An 18052-nucleotide genomic window follows, 5' to 3' on the forward strand; every position below is an offset into this window, starting at 1 on the left:
ACGCTTGGTCCATCTAGTCCAGTATGGTTGACACTTAAGTGGCAAGGTTTTCCAGGGTTTTAGGCAGGAATTTACTAGCAGTGCCTGGAGATGCCAAGGATTGAGCCTAGGACCTTCAATCTACTACCAACCACAGACCATCCTTGGCTGTTGATCGCTGATTACTGATGTATCTAGCCCTCTTGGCACTGCCCTCTTGAGAGTTTAGATCTTTGTGAGCTCTAACAAAGGAATCCCAGGAATTAAATCTGGGAACTACTGCATGCTAGTCATGAGCTCTGCACTAAGCTACAGAACTTCACCCACCCAGCTACCTACCACTATTTGGCAGGTATCTGATAATGTCTTCCTGAGAACTAAAAGCATGACTGCAATGCAGAGCAGCATTAACATGATGAACATAAATGTTCTTTAGACCACCTGTGCCCATCATCTTGGGAAAAACCAAGAACACTTGTGAAGTGTTCCTTGATGGATGCTACATGGCATTTAGTAAAATGAAAAAACTTACTTGTAGCAGTGTTCCATGAACAGCATTCTGTCGTATACAAGAATCAGTGCAATCTGGAAGCTGAGCCAACAAAGATGACACTGTTTGTGGTACCATGTTTACCATAAGAAAGGGAACAAGAGCTCGGCCTGCCAACTCACGGGAGCGGTACTCAGGTGAGTGACCACACCTGGGGAGGGGGCAGAAAGAAAAAGAATCTGTTAAGATCCCACTCATACACAGCGTGTTTTACAAACAGGTAATTCAGCCATGGAGAAATCCTTCTTCAGTCTTTATAATCATTAATGGTATAATGCTTGACTGTTTGTACTGAACCTTTCTTGATATGGGTGCCATAATGACAGCTCTACATGGATTATTACATTTTTCATCCTTACAATTCAGCATATGTTGACACTAACTAACTAACGCTCACTTTGCCCACTCTGGCCATTTCTACAATTGTGGGAAGGAGGCTGCACAGGCAAAGAATGCTTCCTCCACTAGAAGAGCAATGGCAATTAGTCCATCTTGGCTTCACTGCATGGAGCTTTCCTAACAAGAAAACTAGCTGTGCAAACTTAGGCCCTGAACCACTGAATACTTGGGCCAGAGAACATATGATGTCAGGTGGACATGGCTATGTGCAAGGATCCTAGTATCAGGGGTGTGGCTGAACCTACCTGATGTCCTATGAAGGACTGGAGGGATCATCCCTCCCTGAAATAATCCTCCTACACCCTTCGCATGAAGAATGGCTACAGGCCAGGGGTCATATAAGCAATAAGAGGGCAAAGGCAAGTAGACCTTCCCATTATGGAGTAAGGATGCAGGGCAGGAGAAGCCAGATGATTCTTGTTTGCTTAAAGATACATAGACATTGTTTGCCACTGAACAGATTCCAACTGTGTTTCTAAAAACAAGTTTCTCCAACCTTTGTGGACCTGTGAGCACATCTAACGTTTCAAAAAAGTAGGCCAGGCACCACCATAAATCATTTGCTTTGGGTCTGTAGGTTAATCCCCCCGAAAGTTGGGAACTTTCCTCCTTAACTACGTATGCCCCCCTCCCCAACCACCACTGCCCTGGCTTTCCTTGCTCTTCATCTTCACTCAAGTAAATTGGCCTATTTCTCCATTCATTTACATGGTATAAGAATCTGTCCCACTGAAAATTAGCATAGGAGGAAGCCCCCCCTCCCCCCAGGAGCCTGCTGCTTCATGGCTGCATGGCAGGGAAGGTACCTGCCCTGCCTCCCACAGCTGTATTTTGGCAAGGACGACATTTCTTCTCAGGAATCCCTGCATCCACTTGTAGAAGATGGAATGTAGGCAACCACCTGAGCCTGACTTTGCAGGTGGAGTGGAGCCTGTTGGTGCCACACTGGAACCCCTAGTCATAAATAGTGGTATCTCGACAGCTCAAGACCCTCTCCTCAATGGACAACTACTGTAAATTTGAAGGGGCAGAGACGGTCCTAGAACTGTGTAGAGCAGCACAATTCAAGTGTGCCTTGCCCTGTGTATCTCCCTGAGGAATGATTCCCCTTGGAAATACTGCAAATTGTGCTTCCTCACTGGAACAGACTGAGACTATTCCGCAAGGATTGCTCTCCTGCAAACTAGGTAGGGAGGCAGGAGTCCCTAAAGCCTCATGCTTTTCTGCAGCTACAAGTGTCCCTGGTGCAAAATTTCCCTTCTCCAGAATTTGAAAATAGTTCTACATCTGCAAACTACAGCTTTAGAACTTTGTATATTCTAGAAATTCATTCCTAAGTTGTGAGGTCTACATCCACAATGCCATATCAACAGAAAATCAAACTATACTTTGCATTGAAAACAAACTGGAAAAAGTCACAGAGCAAAAGAACCTGATAAATGTTAGATCAAGTTTATGACATAAAGCTCCTCACTGTAGCCTAACTACTTTCTTCCATTTATTATGCCATATATTAGGTTATCTAGCAAGGTCTTTAAACTATATTTCTAGAGGAAATAAAATATGCAGCTCAGTAGTAGAAAGAATTAAAATTAAACATTTAACCACAAAACAATGCAAAATAATTTGTCTGCAAATGCTCCTATGTTTGTGCCACATCATGCTTTCTTTAAACTGAATTAATACTTGTGTATAAGTGTTTCTTTTCAAATACAATTAACCCTGACATAGTTGCAGATGTTTCATTTCTAATTAGCAGTAACTGTACACTTAAGAATGCCCCTCTTTCTGTTCACAACCTTTTACAAATGATGATTTCCCAAAGGAATCTGGCTTCAATTCAGGAGAAAGAATGGAAAATGGGAACAGTGCCAATGCTCGGGACTGCCAGTTATTTTGTGAAAAGGTACTTTCCAACAACATGATTCAGAGAGCATTTTTCACATCCAACTCTAGAACAGCATTCCATTTGATATAATTGCATTAGTTTCCTTTTAGTAACATAATCAAATACAGATTACAGGTCAAGTAACTTGATTTATTGTGTTTTATTGAAGATAATTTTAAACAGAAGCATAAGCATTTAGAAACTCATAACTGTTTATTACATAATGGCAAATAACATATGAGGCAGTGTGTATAAATGCAATCTAAAGTAACTCAACTAACATAATTCTAAATAATGTATGTGATACTGCAAACACAAGGATATGTCAAACAGGACTTACCATATAATTTTTCTTTCTAATGTCGAATTTAGAAAATTTATGCTGCTGAAGAAAATATATATATGGGCCTTTATTACTTTCCCTATAGATCTTTCTCTTCACAATGAATTTGTTTAAAGATGTAATTTCTAACAGCAATGCAAGTTTTGAATCACAAAGGAAATATTTACTTATTGTAAACCCTTTTCAGAATGTTAAAAGAGCCTGCCTGTGAAGGGAGTAAGTTCCTCGCCCACATGAAATAAGATGTTTACTTTGTTTTTCCCAGACTGAAAGGACATCTCTGATATAAAGGCCACCTTCTATGCCCCTGGGTAAATCCCAAGTTGTTTTCATTTACCAGATTCCATCTTTTTTTTCTTTTAGAGAGCTCAAAGAGGCTTACATCATTTTCTTCTTCCTGCTCTCGGTCATACCTGCACAAGAACCCTGTGAAGTAGGTTGGGCTGAGTGTGTGTGACTGGCCTAATGTCACCCAGTTGGGTCCATGGCTGAGTGGGAACTAGAACTCTGAACACCTGAGACCCATACCTGCACTCTTAACCATTACACCATGCTGTCTCTTATTAAATTGTTTTAGGGTGCAATCCTATGTCTATTTAGGCACACACACAAATCCAACAACCCCTCTCATTCCCTAGCCTGCAAGGCTGGGAAATGCTCAGCCTTTTATGTCTAAATAAGCATAGGATTTTGCCCTTAATCACAATCAATTTCTATTTGAATAGTTGTTTCCTGAATCCCTGAAAAACAGCTTTGGGAGAGTGGGATTGTGGCAGAAGAAAGGAAGAGACTTAAAACTTTGCTAGCTGAAAATTGCCCATTTCTCCTTTCTCTCAAGTTCCAGATTTGTATATTAATCATGGATAAATGTAGCAGCACGGACATGAGAAGGAATAAAAACATAGTGAGGAAGCAAGCTAAAGTGGACAGTCAGTAAAGGACACAAGGAGACTAGAAAGCAAACTACCAGCTTGAACGAGCGCTTACGTCCGTATATGCCCGACCGCCCTTTGAGATCTGCGGGAGAGTCCCTTCTCCAGAACCCTCCATGAAAGAAATTAGGAGAGTAAGTACTCGGAGGAGGGCTTTCTCTGCGGTGGCACCCAACCTATGGAATTCACTCCCCAAAGAGGTCCGCCTGGCACCGTCGTTACTGGTTTTTCGGCGCCAGGTAAAGACCTTTTTATTTAAACATCATTTTAATTGTTAAAACATATGATCTGGCCAGGGCAACTTCTTCTTCCTTCTCTTTCTCCTCCTATATTTTTATTTACTTATTTTATACTGATAATTTCAATTTTATATTTGTAACTCAGTGTATTTTTTGTATTTTTGTATTTAATGGTAATTTATTATGTTCTATTGCATTTCAATGTATTTTATTGTGTTGTAAGCCACCCCGAGGTTTCGGCAAGGGGCGGCATAGACATGTTATAATAATAACAACAACAACTACTACTACTACTACTACTACTACACTATCAACAGTTTGCTTCAGTAACTTACTGATGAGTTGCTTGATTAGCTGATTGACAGCTGCTGTTCTGAACAAATTCTGCTCCATACATCAGTTGTATCATGTATGGAGGTTCATCAAAATACAACATTTCTCAGTATTTATTTGAAAGTATAAAATATGATATTCAAGCTCCACTGAAGCAAGTGGGAGGAGAAGACATCCTGTTTCTTTTTCAAGCAAAAATTTCACCCTTGGATTGCTACTGTATGTCACTCAACCATTACCTGTTGTCAGTATATTTAGTCAGCACAAATTTATTGAAGAAAAGTGGGAAGAGAAAAGCTTTGGAACACAATAGTTCAACAGTTGTAAACAAGTCATAAAACTCCAGCTGGAGTGCCGGTTCTTGCTTCCTTGTTACTGAAATCACAAAGAAGCCCTTCAACAATATTGTATCTGATTCTGGAGTTCCTGTCCATAAAAAATACTGCTTCCTCCTGGCAATTCACAATAAATATGGGAAACCATTTGACTTGTCATGAAGTCTCCCAAGATTAAAAGTGCTGGTGGCAATCAAGCTAACTATGTTTGCATATATTCTAAAATGAAACATAGTTCCCTCAAGTTAAAAAATAAACAGTGTGCCAGCAATAAGCCTGGATTTAACAAGCAGGATTACAATGAAATAACTCTGTGATCTTTCTTTTTGCTTGAATGTGATTTGTTGGGGAAGGGGGTTCTTTGCCTTTGGACAGTGTATAAGCAAAGCAAAATATACAAACTGTATCATGCAACAGCTGGAAAATCTTGGGGTAAAACCATAAATTCTATTATTCAAATAAGCATTCGCAGTGTTTGGACTCGCAGTATTTAACCTTTACATAGTCAGACTGAACTTTAAAGCGATGAAATGCCTGAGTATTATAAAAAGTAAAGCATATTCTGAAATCCTGGAGAGGGGCTTTTCTTTTGTGGGGGTACTCTCTCTCTCTCTCTCTCTCTCTCTCTCTCTCTCTCTCTCTCTCTCCTCTTTGCAGGAAGAAAAAGAATTTGCTTTTTTATACCTCTCTTTCTGGGAAGTCTAATTTAGAGGCTCAGCTGAAACGTATTCAGAAGCTGTTTCTGTGACAATCTTTTCTGTAATACTTAGAAATGGATTTATATGAAAAGTGTTCCTTTTATTCACCCTATTGTTATATTTATCATTTTTGTATTATCTTCCATTCAAAATACATTATCAGCTTCATTATAAAAATGTATATCATACAGGAAAAAATAGACAGATAATTAGATTTATTCCTTCATGACAGTCTATACCACTCACTCACCAAAGCTCGCAGGGCTGTTTACAATGATTAAAAACCATTAAAAAATATTATACATAGTATTAAAACCTATTTGCATGTAAACATATAAAGAGACAACACAGAGAAATGTATTTATCTAAACATTTTAAAACAAACTAGAAGAATCCAGCATTCAATTAAAAAAAATCTCATCATTTGCTGCCAAATGCCTGAAAGGGATGATCTTAATCTGGTGCCAAATATGTAAGGACGTTGGCGCTCGGCAGGACTGGCCAGGAAGATCAAGTCAGGAGTGGGGGAGGTCTCGACTGAGAAGTCACTCAGAGAAGGCAGCTAGAGAAGGATCTTCGATGATGAACACCATGTATGGGTAAATTGGGATGGGTAAAATAGGAGAGACACTCTATCTGGTACTGAAGTCCAGAACTGCATAAAGTCTTATAGGTCAAAACTAGCACCCCAAAGCAGGTTCAGAACCATATCAGCAGCCAACACAAGCGGGCAAGAATTGGGGTTATTTGTTCAGGCCTTCTTGTTCCTGTCCTTCTTGTTCCTCATGGGCTGCATTCTCCAAACATTCAAAGGCAGCCCCATGTAAGAGCATTACAATAATCTAACTTAAAGGTTAGTAAAACAGAGACAACAGCAGCCAGGTTATCTTTACCTAGACAGGGGTATAGCTGAGCCACCAACAGAAAGCAGTGGAAAGGATTCTATACCACTGATGCCAGCTGAGCCTTCAGGAACAAAGATGGCTCAAGGAGAAAATACAGTACTGCAGTTTCTTCATTACAACCTTGTCAAAATAGGTGTTTCTTTTACTAGTTGTGCTGGTTCTGATAGCAGTCATGCAAACACTAAAAAAAAAACCAGTGCCAACTCTGCTACATAACACTGGATATTTACTATTTTTCCTAAAACAAGTACATCTATTAGTTCTATGTGCCATTCAAAGGTTCTCAGAAAACAACCCTATCATGCTGCATGGGAAACCACTTAAGAAATGGGGTGGGGTTTGCAAAGTTACATAGTGACATGCCATTGAAAGTGGGGAGGTTGTGTGTTAAATATATGGCCAGCATCAAAACCTTGGAAATCCGAGCTGCTGCTAGAGTAGCTCAGCAGGAGAAAGGGAAAGCACAATCTGTAATCTACCTTAGTGCATGCAGTGAAGCCAGTTGTCGGACAGAACTGTTTCTTCTCAAACAAGTATACTGAATAAAACATATGTTCACTAACTGCAACAGGGAAGGGGGATAGAGCAAAACAGAACCATCTTGCTCTGCAGCAGATGGAGGCAGAGCATCCATCTCTGCAGATGGAGGCAGAAGATGGAGGCAGAAGAAAACAGGATGGACCAAGAAGAGCAAGCCAGGTCCCCTTTGCTCACCTGACTCAAACAGCTTGGCCTCAGGATACCCATTCCACTTCCTTCAGGAAATGGGGGAAAGGGGGAGGAAAATTAAATTATAGCCAGCAGGTCCCTGTCACTCCTCCAGAGAAACAAAGAAGCCTTGGTCTGGCCTGCATGTGGGACTTCCAATTTGTGGTCAGCTGTAACAGTCTAGATTCCTTTCCCTGCTTCCTTCCAACCCTGGTGGAGAGTGACAAGGGGGTAGGTGACACACGTTTCTTAGGTTTGAATGCAGAGACTCCTTTTGCTGGATGAGGCCAGTGGGCGAGAGGTTCTGCATCCTTGTATAAAGAATAATTCAGTCAAACAGAAGACAAAATATGTTTACAACAAAAGAATCCATGAAGACTATGTGGATACATAAATCTGCCTTATATGGAAACAGACTCCTAGCCAATATAGATGAAACACTCTCAATTACCTAGTTATCTAATGACAAATTAAAAAGAATTCCACAGAGGATCTGGGTAACTACAGGATGGTCAGTTTAATGTCTACTCTGAGTAAATTATTGGAAAGCATTATTAAAATATAATTATCACATGTATAGTCAAGGTCAAGTCCTGCTGAAACAAAATCAACATGGCCTCTACAAAGGTAAATCCTGCCATAATAACCTGTTAGAGTTCTTTGAGAATATCAAAGACCCTCCCTAAACACTCTTAAGAAAATCTAGCAGTCATAGCTAAGAGCATTAAGTCTGCTTATGGATCAGTAACTAGTTAAAGAACAGAATGCAAAACTCGGGAATAAATAGACTGTTACTGCAATGCATGTAAACAGTATGATGATCCAAGGAACATTACTGGACTGGTGTCAATGTGTTCCTAAAAGATCAGAAGTTAGGAGTGCACAGTGAGGGGTTGGGTTTGCTGATAACACCCAATTATTTAGGAGATTATAACAAAAAGGGATTGAAAAGATCTCAAATAGGTTTTCTCCAAACTAGGGGAATGGGCATTACAACAGCAAGTTTGGTTCAACATTATGAAGTCTAAAGGAATACAGATCCAAGTTTATGGTAGCTGACCAAAAAAGAGACCTTGAGGTTACGATGAACAGTTTGATGAAAATGTCAACTAAATAAGTAGCTATTGTGAAAAAGACCAACTTTCTGTTGAACTTAATTAGAACAGAAATCAAAAATAAAACTGCCAATATTATAATGCTCTTAAACTCAGAAACTAAATGGTGGGAAGTTTGCGATTGATAAAAGTACCTCACATGTTATGTGAAGTACTTCACATAAACTATAGTGAAATTATTAAATTATTAAGTTCACCATCCCAAGATACAGTGATGACCACCAGTTTGGATGGCTTAAAAGTGGGTTAGGCAAATTCATGGAGGATGAACTGGCTCCTAGTAAATGGCTATCAGCAGTGATGGCATTGTGTTATGCTGTGTCAGAGACAGTATGCAGCTGCGGAAAACAAATAGATGGATAGTGCTGAATTCATTTCCTGTTTGTGGGATTCTTATAGGTATCTGGTTGGGAACAGTGCAGACAGAATGCTGGACTAGATAGGCGTTAGTCTGATTCAGCATGGCTGTTACATTCTTAAGAGACCTCCTCCTTGAAGGATATTCAGCAGCAGCAGCAGCAGCAAATTACATTTGCTGTCTGGCTTTTCTATTTGCCACTGATTTTGATGCATATGGTTCTTAAACTGAAAAAATATTTTAAAATGCACAGGTTTGTCAAACTGTAGAATGGAACAAGTCTTCCTTCAGCCTGAAGCACACACAAAATTCCAGGAAGACAAATCACCCAGAAGCATGAAAAAAACTTTTTTCTACACCTGTCAAAAACTGGTAATTTGATGGTCTCTTCACAGAGGACCTCGTCACTTTACCATAGAAAGGACAAGGTAACTACATTTCACTCTCATGTTATCTGCCTGCGTGGAAAAGAAGATCACTGAGGAAGAGCAACTACTTTGCTATAATGATGTTTCACTCTGAATGTTTAGGAAGCATTGCAAGTTGTTTTATTCTGTTATTGTTTGTATCCACTTATGAGATTTTGTGACACACAGAAAAAATCTGTAATATCTCAGTGATTGTAAAACTACCCATTATAGATAAAATGGGAGATGTCAGGGATGGAACTTAACACACATGCACTGGCACTGTGCTATGATGCAGCTCCGTTTCTTGTGCTTACCATGTCCAGAATTCCATTAATTCATGATACTGTGAACAGACTTGAACTTATATTAACTGTAGAAGCTAACTACCACTACCACCCACAAGGTGGCTTAGGTGCAGCCAAGTTTATTTTTTAAAAAGACAAGCTTTATAGGCTCTATTTACCAAGCTTATCATATTGAAAAACTTTATTTTTCTCTCCACTCAAGATCAGCTTTTAAAGAATGGTATGTTTCGCTTCTAAGACTGACAGGAATTTGGCTGTTACTTGAAGTTGCCATTTAAGAAGCAAGAAGAAATGGAGGCACTCCTTACCCACTTGTGCGTAAGAATTCTAAGAAAAGTTATCTCAGTGAGATTAAAAGTTGCACCCACTCCTGCCTCTCTGCATATGTGGGTATAAAAATGTTGCACCTTTGAGAAATATTTTCCCATCATCTTTTAGAGCATCACCAAACCTGCTGGGTTTCTTTAATTAAGCCAGATGTTTACTGTATTTTACAGAGGCTATTTTTTTCCTTCAACTCACTTTGTTTAGCATGATAAATTCTTTCATAACTATTTAGCAGCCACTGTTACAAATAAAAATTGATTCTGCCAACTTGAAGTTGTTTAGGAACTACCAAAACTGGAAAAAATCTGCTAATTAGACCAAAATATACTTGATCAGGGTCAAGAAATGGAAACTCAGAACTACATGTGAAACCTATTCACTAATAAAAATCTTAGAACAATGGTAGTAATTGTTAGTGTTAGACTGGGACTCACAAGCTTCAGGTTCTGGTTCCTACTCACTGGGAGCCTTTGGGCCACTCACATAGTCTCAAGCTAACCTACCTCAAAGGTTGTTGTAGTTATGATAAAACAGAGATGAGGACAACCTAGTAAGCCTCCTTGAGTTCCTTGCAAGAGGGAGACCCAACCAAGGAGACTTATGACTAGTAGGCTGGGATATATGTGTGTGTGTTTGTGTGTGTGAAGGATACAAATGTAAGATGATGATGATGACGACGAAGAAGATGACAAAGACCAAGACAACAACATGGAGGAGGAGGATAGCGACGAAGATAATGACAACAGTTTTTCTTGGGACTGGGCAAGTTGAACAGGGGGAGAGAGACCAAAAACTGAAAAAACATAGCAGCCCCATTTAACAATGAGCCCAGCCCCTTTTGAAATAAGCTTAATCTGAAATTGGACTTTAAACTAACTCTCTGAACTCTCTGTTCCCCCACCCTCTCGCCAGTCAACCTCATCCCCAAGGGGATACAAAATCCTTTCCTTAGGGAAGGAGGATATATACTCTGTATATACAGAGGGGGCTAGCCAAGCCATTTAGAACCTGTCTCCCATGAGAAGAAACCTGCTTCACTTATCATGCGGTTGACTACAGCCTCCTTGATCTGAGCAGGGAATGACATGCGGAGTATGTAATTTACACCTGAGCAAAGGTCTCTCACTGGACGAAGACAATGCAATCATTTGCTGCGAAGGATCCTGGGCCTTGCAATCAAGATCATACTCTAAAGGGAAATGATACCTAAGAGTTTGTTACCTGCCATTGAAGTGATGCCCACGGGATCTCACCTATTCCCTTCCACTGCCTATCATCTCCTTCCCTTTCCACAGAATAAGGGATTTTGTTTCCATGCATAAGAGTCAGCAGAAATTTTGCTGTTCCAGTATTCAAAGTGAGCATAAGCCAAAACTACTGAAGTTTCCTAACTTGAACATTCAAGTACCCCAAGTGACTTTCAAGACAAACAAGACCAGTTGATCCAACTCTAATAAGACATCTGATTCTCCAGCATCTGCCCAGGACTTAATATTGAATGGAAACTATATATATATATATCTTGAATATTCACTAAAAAGCTCCCAGTCCATTCATTAAAAGCTTGTACCTCCCCATTAAGAACACCACAGCATAGAAAGCTCTGTTAAACTAGTTACCTTCCATCGAGTGGAAGGTAACTGTTCCCTTTTCTACACACATACTCTTCCTCCCTCCCCTTCTTTATATGTATTTCTCTGTTATTAGAATTGGGATCAAAAAGTTATGAGGAATGGGAGGCAGGTAAAGGGAAGAAAAAGAAATAGCATCAAAGAGAAAAAAGCAGTTAACTAATTCTTAATTGAAGGGAATGCCTTGCACTAAAAGAAAACTCGATTGATGGCAAAGCAACACAATTATTATGGACACATTTAATATCCAAACATTTACAGCTACCAATATATAATGTTAATTTCATATCAGAAATGTATTATTTATCTTCCCCTATCAAAACTTCATTCAAAAGGAGAGGATTCTATATTTAAACAAAATAAAATAGAGCCCAGGGGTAACACTATTTGAACATCTCTCAAGGTAAGATATGGATTGCTTCAACAAACAAAATAATGAATTACACCAACCAAATCCATGTGGATTACTGTCCATATCTGTATTTCTATCAATATTGGCAAAGTTATTAATTTTGAGATAAAAACAATGTTTTAGGCATAACGTCATGTTATTTGAAACTGTTCATTAAATATTGGTCCAGTCACACCCCAAGTATATTTGGATATGAAACATTTTGTTTGACTTTCAAGTAAAACCTCTCAACACCCTTTAGGAGCTGGAGTCTGTTCCAACTTGCTAACCAATACAATGTTATAGCAGTCATTTCAATCTTCCTCTTCAAGTATTTTATAGTTTCAAAAATTGAATAGTTACTTTTTTTTGCAATTATATCTTAATATTGTACTTAACCAGCAACAAGGGCCTGATGGTGAAAGGAAGAGGTGCCAGATCTAGTGTGGTGTAGTAGTTAAGGGCATGGGCCAGGACTCAGGTGATCTGGATTGTAGTCCCTGCTCAGCCATGGAGCCAACTGGGTGACTTTGGGCCAGTCACAGACTCTCAGGCACAGGCTCTCAGCTCAATCTATCTCACAGGGTTGTTGTGAGGATAAGACTGAGAGCAGCAGGAGGAGAATGATATAAGCCACTTTGAGTTCTTTAAAAGAAAAGGGTGAGATATAAATCTAATAAATGAATAACAAGGTTCCATAATTATTACGTAAATTCTTGTCAGCAAATGCCTACTTAAAATATCAGAACAGATGTGACAACTGGACAAAACTCAGAAACTGAAAATCACTCCAATAATTTCTGGTGGTTAAATGTTGACAGAAATGAATAAAAATTGAGATTACTGAGAACAAAGTAAGACATCTAACATATTCAGAGGAACCCTTAAAGTCTGGAAGAGTACAAAAACTGTTAGAGCATGGCTGGCTGGCTGGAATCCTGAACAAAAGCACTCCTCCTGTGAAGTGTTGAAAAACTGCAACACTTCTTGAAAGTCCCACTTATGTTAGATATTGGAAGTTATGCTGAGCACAAAAACAGAAATGACTTGATTGAGAGTGATATACTCAGTGAATGACAAAGACACAAGGCATTGCATATCAGGATATTACACCAGGAACAGAGTGAGAGGAAAGACAGAATACATTTAGTTTAGAAGCACAATCAATTGATATATTAATAAGGTGAATTATGTATATGCCAACTGAAGATTTAATGAAAGTGAAATATGAACAAGTTGAAAAATGGATTGTCAAACTTGCTGGAAGTATGCTGTTTTCATACCCAAGAGACTCCATACCCAAGACTCTTTGGGTTCAAGTTTCAAGGAAGCCAACCTTGATAGATGACCAATTGCTAACCACAGTTTGGACTGGTGGCCACAAAGCAGAAACCAAATTCTACTACATTAGCACGCAATATTAAACCATAGTTTATGTTAACCATTCTTTTAAGTAAGTGTTGTTTTACAAAGGAACTAACAAATGCCATCATGTCCATTTTGCCAGCCTTCAGAGCAGTACGATTTTCATGCTGATCTTGCCAGGTGCCTGTTTCAGGGTGGATAACAACACAAACTAGCAAGGGATAAGTCTGGCTTACTTGTTCTTGATGCCAGTATCTCAACAATCTACCATTTAAACAAACCAGATCTGGCAATCCAAGAACACAACCTGAGTTCAATTTGTGGATTATAGCTGATTGACAATCCATGGCTTGTTTGCAGGGATGGGTTCAGACACAATGGCAAGCAAGATTATAATTAACCACAGCAAGGCTTAGTATTATATGGGAACTGAGCCAATCTCTTCTTCTGGCCATGCTGAAGGAAGAGAACAAGGAGAGGCATTGGGCAGACTTAGCTTGAACAAGACTTAATTTGAAAGAAAAATAATAAAAAATAAACTGGCTGACAGAATAAAATACAGGAGCACATTACCAAAGCCTCATCATAAGTGTTATGGGCTAGTGAAGTATTACTCTGAAATATCTTAAATGTCAAGTTTCCATATTGTTAGCCTATCTTTAATATTTTCCATTTCATTGCCTATTACAATAATACAACAGAACTAAAAATAAGTGATTCCTATTCCCATTGATTAAAAATGGTCCCAACTAATTAATCAAAGCTTTTGTTTGTTTTCCAAACTACTGATTAAAAGTGACAGCCCTATTTTAAACCAAGACTCATCATGTATACAGCCAAAACTGAAATATGCTTTTATGGAAGTATCTGAGGGTTTTAGTAAAGCAAATAACTGATTACTCAAAATAGTTTTATGTTCAAAATCTGCCAAAATTCGAAGTGGCAGGTAGAGCTCCACAGAAATCCAGTGCTGCTGATCAGGAAACAGGGCAACCAAATGGAATCTCTGTAAATGAATTTCTTACATTCTTAGTTTCAGTTAGCAATGCCTTCAAATTACCTCTTTTCATTAAAGGTACTCCCTGGGGTGCTAAAAATCACTAGTTAAAGTAACATATTTACAGCCCTCATACACATTCAAGATTTTTTGGAACCAGTGTATTATTGTACAATTAAAATACTGAGTAAAAATGTGCTCTCAATAGCACATTGAATGGCTGATAAGAGTTTCTAATTTAACCTGGATAAGCAAGTGCACTTACCACACAGGAGACAGATTTGTTCTTGTAAGCATTTAATCTGACTCATGTGTAATTTATTTAAGCATAGTCAAACCAACTCAACTCCCAGCAAATGGAAAATTCCACTTAAGCTGAACTGAAAGTATTCAAAGCCTAATTAGAATGTTTAAAGCCCAGTGATATATTGTTTAAGACGAGAGGTAAAAAACTCAGATCAACAACTAATTGCTACTATATTCTATTTGTACAGGTCAAGCATGTCTTTGAATGTGCATTATACTCAGAAGCAAGCAAGTTCTGGCCAACAGAAAAGGCAAAGGGATCTGCCACTGTACATAATCAAGAAATCTGAATGGAACCCGTATAATAAGAAAACCCATTTTTTGTTGCTCTCCTCTGAGCACACCTCATGGTCTCACTTTCCTTTATCAGACAGAAATGTGCCAGATGTAGGGAAAAAAGATTTCCTGGTTTTTTAAAGATATTTTTATTTATTAGTTAGTTATAGCCCACCTTTTATCTTCTCACAAGGAGGCCAAGGGGCTTACATGGTCCTTCTCTCCATTTTATCCTCACACAAACCCTGTGATGTTGGTTAATTTGAGAGTCAGTCAGTCAGTCAAAGAAACCTCTGGCCGAGTACAGACCAGAACATGGAACTCTCAAGTCCCAGCTGAACATTCTAAGCACTGCACCATGCTGGATCTCTTTCTGTCCTGCTCTTGCAGTAATATCCCATGTGAGGGGCTAATCAAGACCACACCTGCTCACCTTCAAAAATGCTTGCAGCTTCAGATGCTCCTGAGCTACTCATTGGGATCAGGGAGAGAAAGAAAAGACTTTTGTACTATTGGGTCGACTTATCTTATTACACTGAAGACTCAAAGAGATGTGCTATGCACATGCATCCTATCAAAATTCAGGGCCCATCTTGATAAGGATTCAGATTCTGAGGTTGAAGGAGAGATTGTTCATCAAACAGTCCAACCTCAAGACAAGCCTCAAGATCTTGGGACCAGGCAGGGGTTCCTACAGGAAGAGATTAGTATAAGAACACCTGAGCAAGCACAGCAATTCTCCCCTGGGAAAGTTGAAGAGTTATTACCCCCAGGATGGGATGCTGAAATGGCCAGATCCTCCAATGGGGAGGCCACAGTCCTCGACTCGGTGCCAATTTTGGCATGATGTCCACTTGGCGGCACAGGAGGAGGAGCATCAAGATGCCCAGTTCAGCAGTGACCCTCCTGCAGGGCTGGCACACAGAAGGGTTCATAAGGGAAGCTATTGATAATAAGCAGTAGATAGGGTTGAACATTTCACTCTATGTATGCTCAGAGACTTTGTGTATTAGCAATAAAGATTATTAAGTAAAGAAACACTGGTGCAGTAAGAGGGTGACAAATGGATTACAACAAAATGGATAATGCTCTTAGCACTTTTCCTTAGCATATTATACACACAATGCTGTAAAACTGTATTTCATTCAACAACACAAGAGACCTCAGCTTCTCTCATTCAGATAGAACATGATGTACTGGATCACAGTTGCTCTTTAGTAGTAGAAAAAAAATGTAGTGACTAAATAAATGAAAACACACTTTGAATTAAGAATAATTCTGTAACTAAAGCAACCTGGAGCATTTCCAAGGAAAATAATGTATTTATGAAATGAATTATGCAACTCACCTTAAAATAAATGGAACAAATGGAGCCATGCTAAGGGCAGAAAACGCACCATCCATTGGTGATGGATACAGCTTACTCAAGATCAGAAGCAAAAGGAACAAGCTTGGATGGAGTTTCATTTCACTAGTTTCACTACATTAGAAAAATGAAGTTTGTTAGAAGCATACATTAAAAATAACTGCTTAAACTTGTAGCTACCTCATGACCGACCTACCTGATGCTACTAGACAGTTAAATAATTATAACAGCATTAAACATGAGAAATATTCTCCATGCAATAAAGGTATCAGCAGTTCACTATAGATCTTTAATAGTTCAACAGTTGTTTGAGTCACTGAAGAAATTAATGTTATGATCCATATCTCTTTAGGCCAGGGCCCCGCAACCTGTAGCCCCCAAGATCATTCTGTGCGGCCCTCCAATCTGCTTATTTACTGCTGTCATCCTCAAAGCATTTTCCCTCAGACCCACACGTTTCTTCCTGCTTCAAGCAGCACCATCTATTGCTTTTTTCCTGTCCCTTTCCTACAAAAGATACAATAGCAACATTCTTTCTTCTGCTTCCCATGGCTCTTTCTGTCAGCCACCTCTCGGTCTTACCCTCTATACTAGCATTTTGGCAATTCTGAGTGCTTTGCTAGGCAGCAGAGCTCAGGCACCCAACCGCTCACCCAACCCCCTCCCCAGGCATTACCATGTGGAAGGCTATATATGTGTCTAAGGAAGATAAAGCAGCTGTGTGGATGGGTACAGGAGGTGTCTGGCCTGATTTTGCAAAAAAGGGGAGGAAAAAGAGATGTATCCTATTTTTGCAAAAAGGATACAAAGTGCTTTGCATGCTGAACCCGCAACAAGAGCTGGTTGCTCTGACTTTCTGCCTTGCTTGCTTTTGCCTCTCCGCCCCCACCCGCTCCAGCAAGGAGTCTTCTCATGCATCTGTGATTGCAGGAGCTGTTGAGCAGCCCCTTGAGCAGGGTTGAGAGGAAGGAGGACTCTCTTAGCAGGGAAGCTTATGGGATTCCCCTTCCCACATCTTCTTCCACCAGCCAAGTCCCCTTCCCCCTGGCTGCCCTTTTGATTCTCATGATCAAGGTCTGGTTGGCAGGCAGTGATGATGTGCACCCTACATATAATTTGAAGCCAACTTAATGGCATAACCTCTGCTCCAAGTGGAAGGCTACCCTTTCATTCACCCATTCTCTCTACCTGCCCTTTTTTAAAAGTATTAGCACGTGTAGATCTAAACCTCAAGGCGGTGTGTTTATTAAGAAATAATTCTCATAGTATTCAATGTACTTAGGACTGCAAGCCTGCCATCTGGTAGGACAGAGTCATAATCCATTTAAAACAAATTATTCCTAGCCTGTGCATATGGCCCAATCTTCCTGAGAACTGTAGAGGCAAGAGTCTCTTCTCTTCTTTGCCATGGTCAAAATCAAAGTCCCCAACTAACAGCAGTGAAGCAGGGCGGATTTGATGAGAAAGGGAAGAGTTAGACCCCTAGAACTATACTTCTCATGTTTTCATGTATTCAAGGGTGATATTGAAACTCTAACAGCTGCTCTGCTAACAATTTTGTAAGATGACTGCAAAAGAAAGTGCTGTTTAAAAGAAACAAAAAATTACAGATGAGCACCGTGTCTTTAATGACAAATGGACTACTGAGTACTTCTTTGTTTTAAACAAGGATAAAGCAGTTTGCTTGATATGTCTTCAAACTGTCTCAATATTTATATCAAGGAGAGGTGCAAGTGAACAAGATACATTCTCTTAAAAATCAATGTTTTTGCAGCAAGATAGTTTTAGAAAGCATGTTGAGGAGAACCTGTCCATCAGGGCCAGCTATCATGTTGCTAAATGTATTGGTAGCCCATTCACTGATGGTGAATTTATTAAGTGCACAGTTAAGGCAAT

At 39.5% G+C, this 18052-nt stretch overlaps 1 protein-coding gene across 8 annotated transcripts in view; it reads right to left on the reverse strand.

Annotated features, from left to right (window-relative positions):
• The window catches only part of THADA (THADA armadillo repeat containing), a 160936-nt gene that overhangs the window by 59399 nt on the left and 83485 nt on the right, over positions 1-18052 (reverse strand). For 7 of the 8 annotated variants that reach the window (XM_044429404.1, XM_044429406.1, XM_044429407.1 and 4 more), the window contains 2 exons: positions 16139-16270; positions 512-680 (listed from right to left, as the gene is read on the reverse strand). In XM_044429404.1, the coding sequence (XP_044285339.1) occupies positions 512-680; positions 16139-16270 (301 nt within the window). Of the gene's footprint in view, positions 1-511; positions 681-14227; positions 15482-16138; positions 16271-18052 lie in introns of those variants that run through there. The other variant, XM_044429410.1, reaches the window with a different exon arrangement.

The sequence above is a fragment of the Varanus komodoensis genome, unplaced genomic scaffold, assembly GCF_004798865.1.
Source record: "Varanus komodoensis strain SLA01 unplaced genomic scaffold, ASM479886v1 scaffold2, whole genome shotgun sequence".
In the NCBI taxonomy this organism is placed as follows: domain Eukaryota; kingdom Metazoa; phylum Chordata; class Lepidosauria; order Squamata; family Varanidae; genus Varanus; species Varanus komodoensis.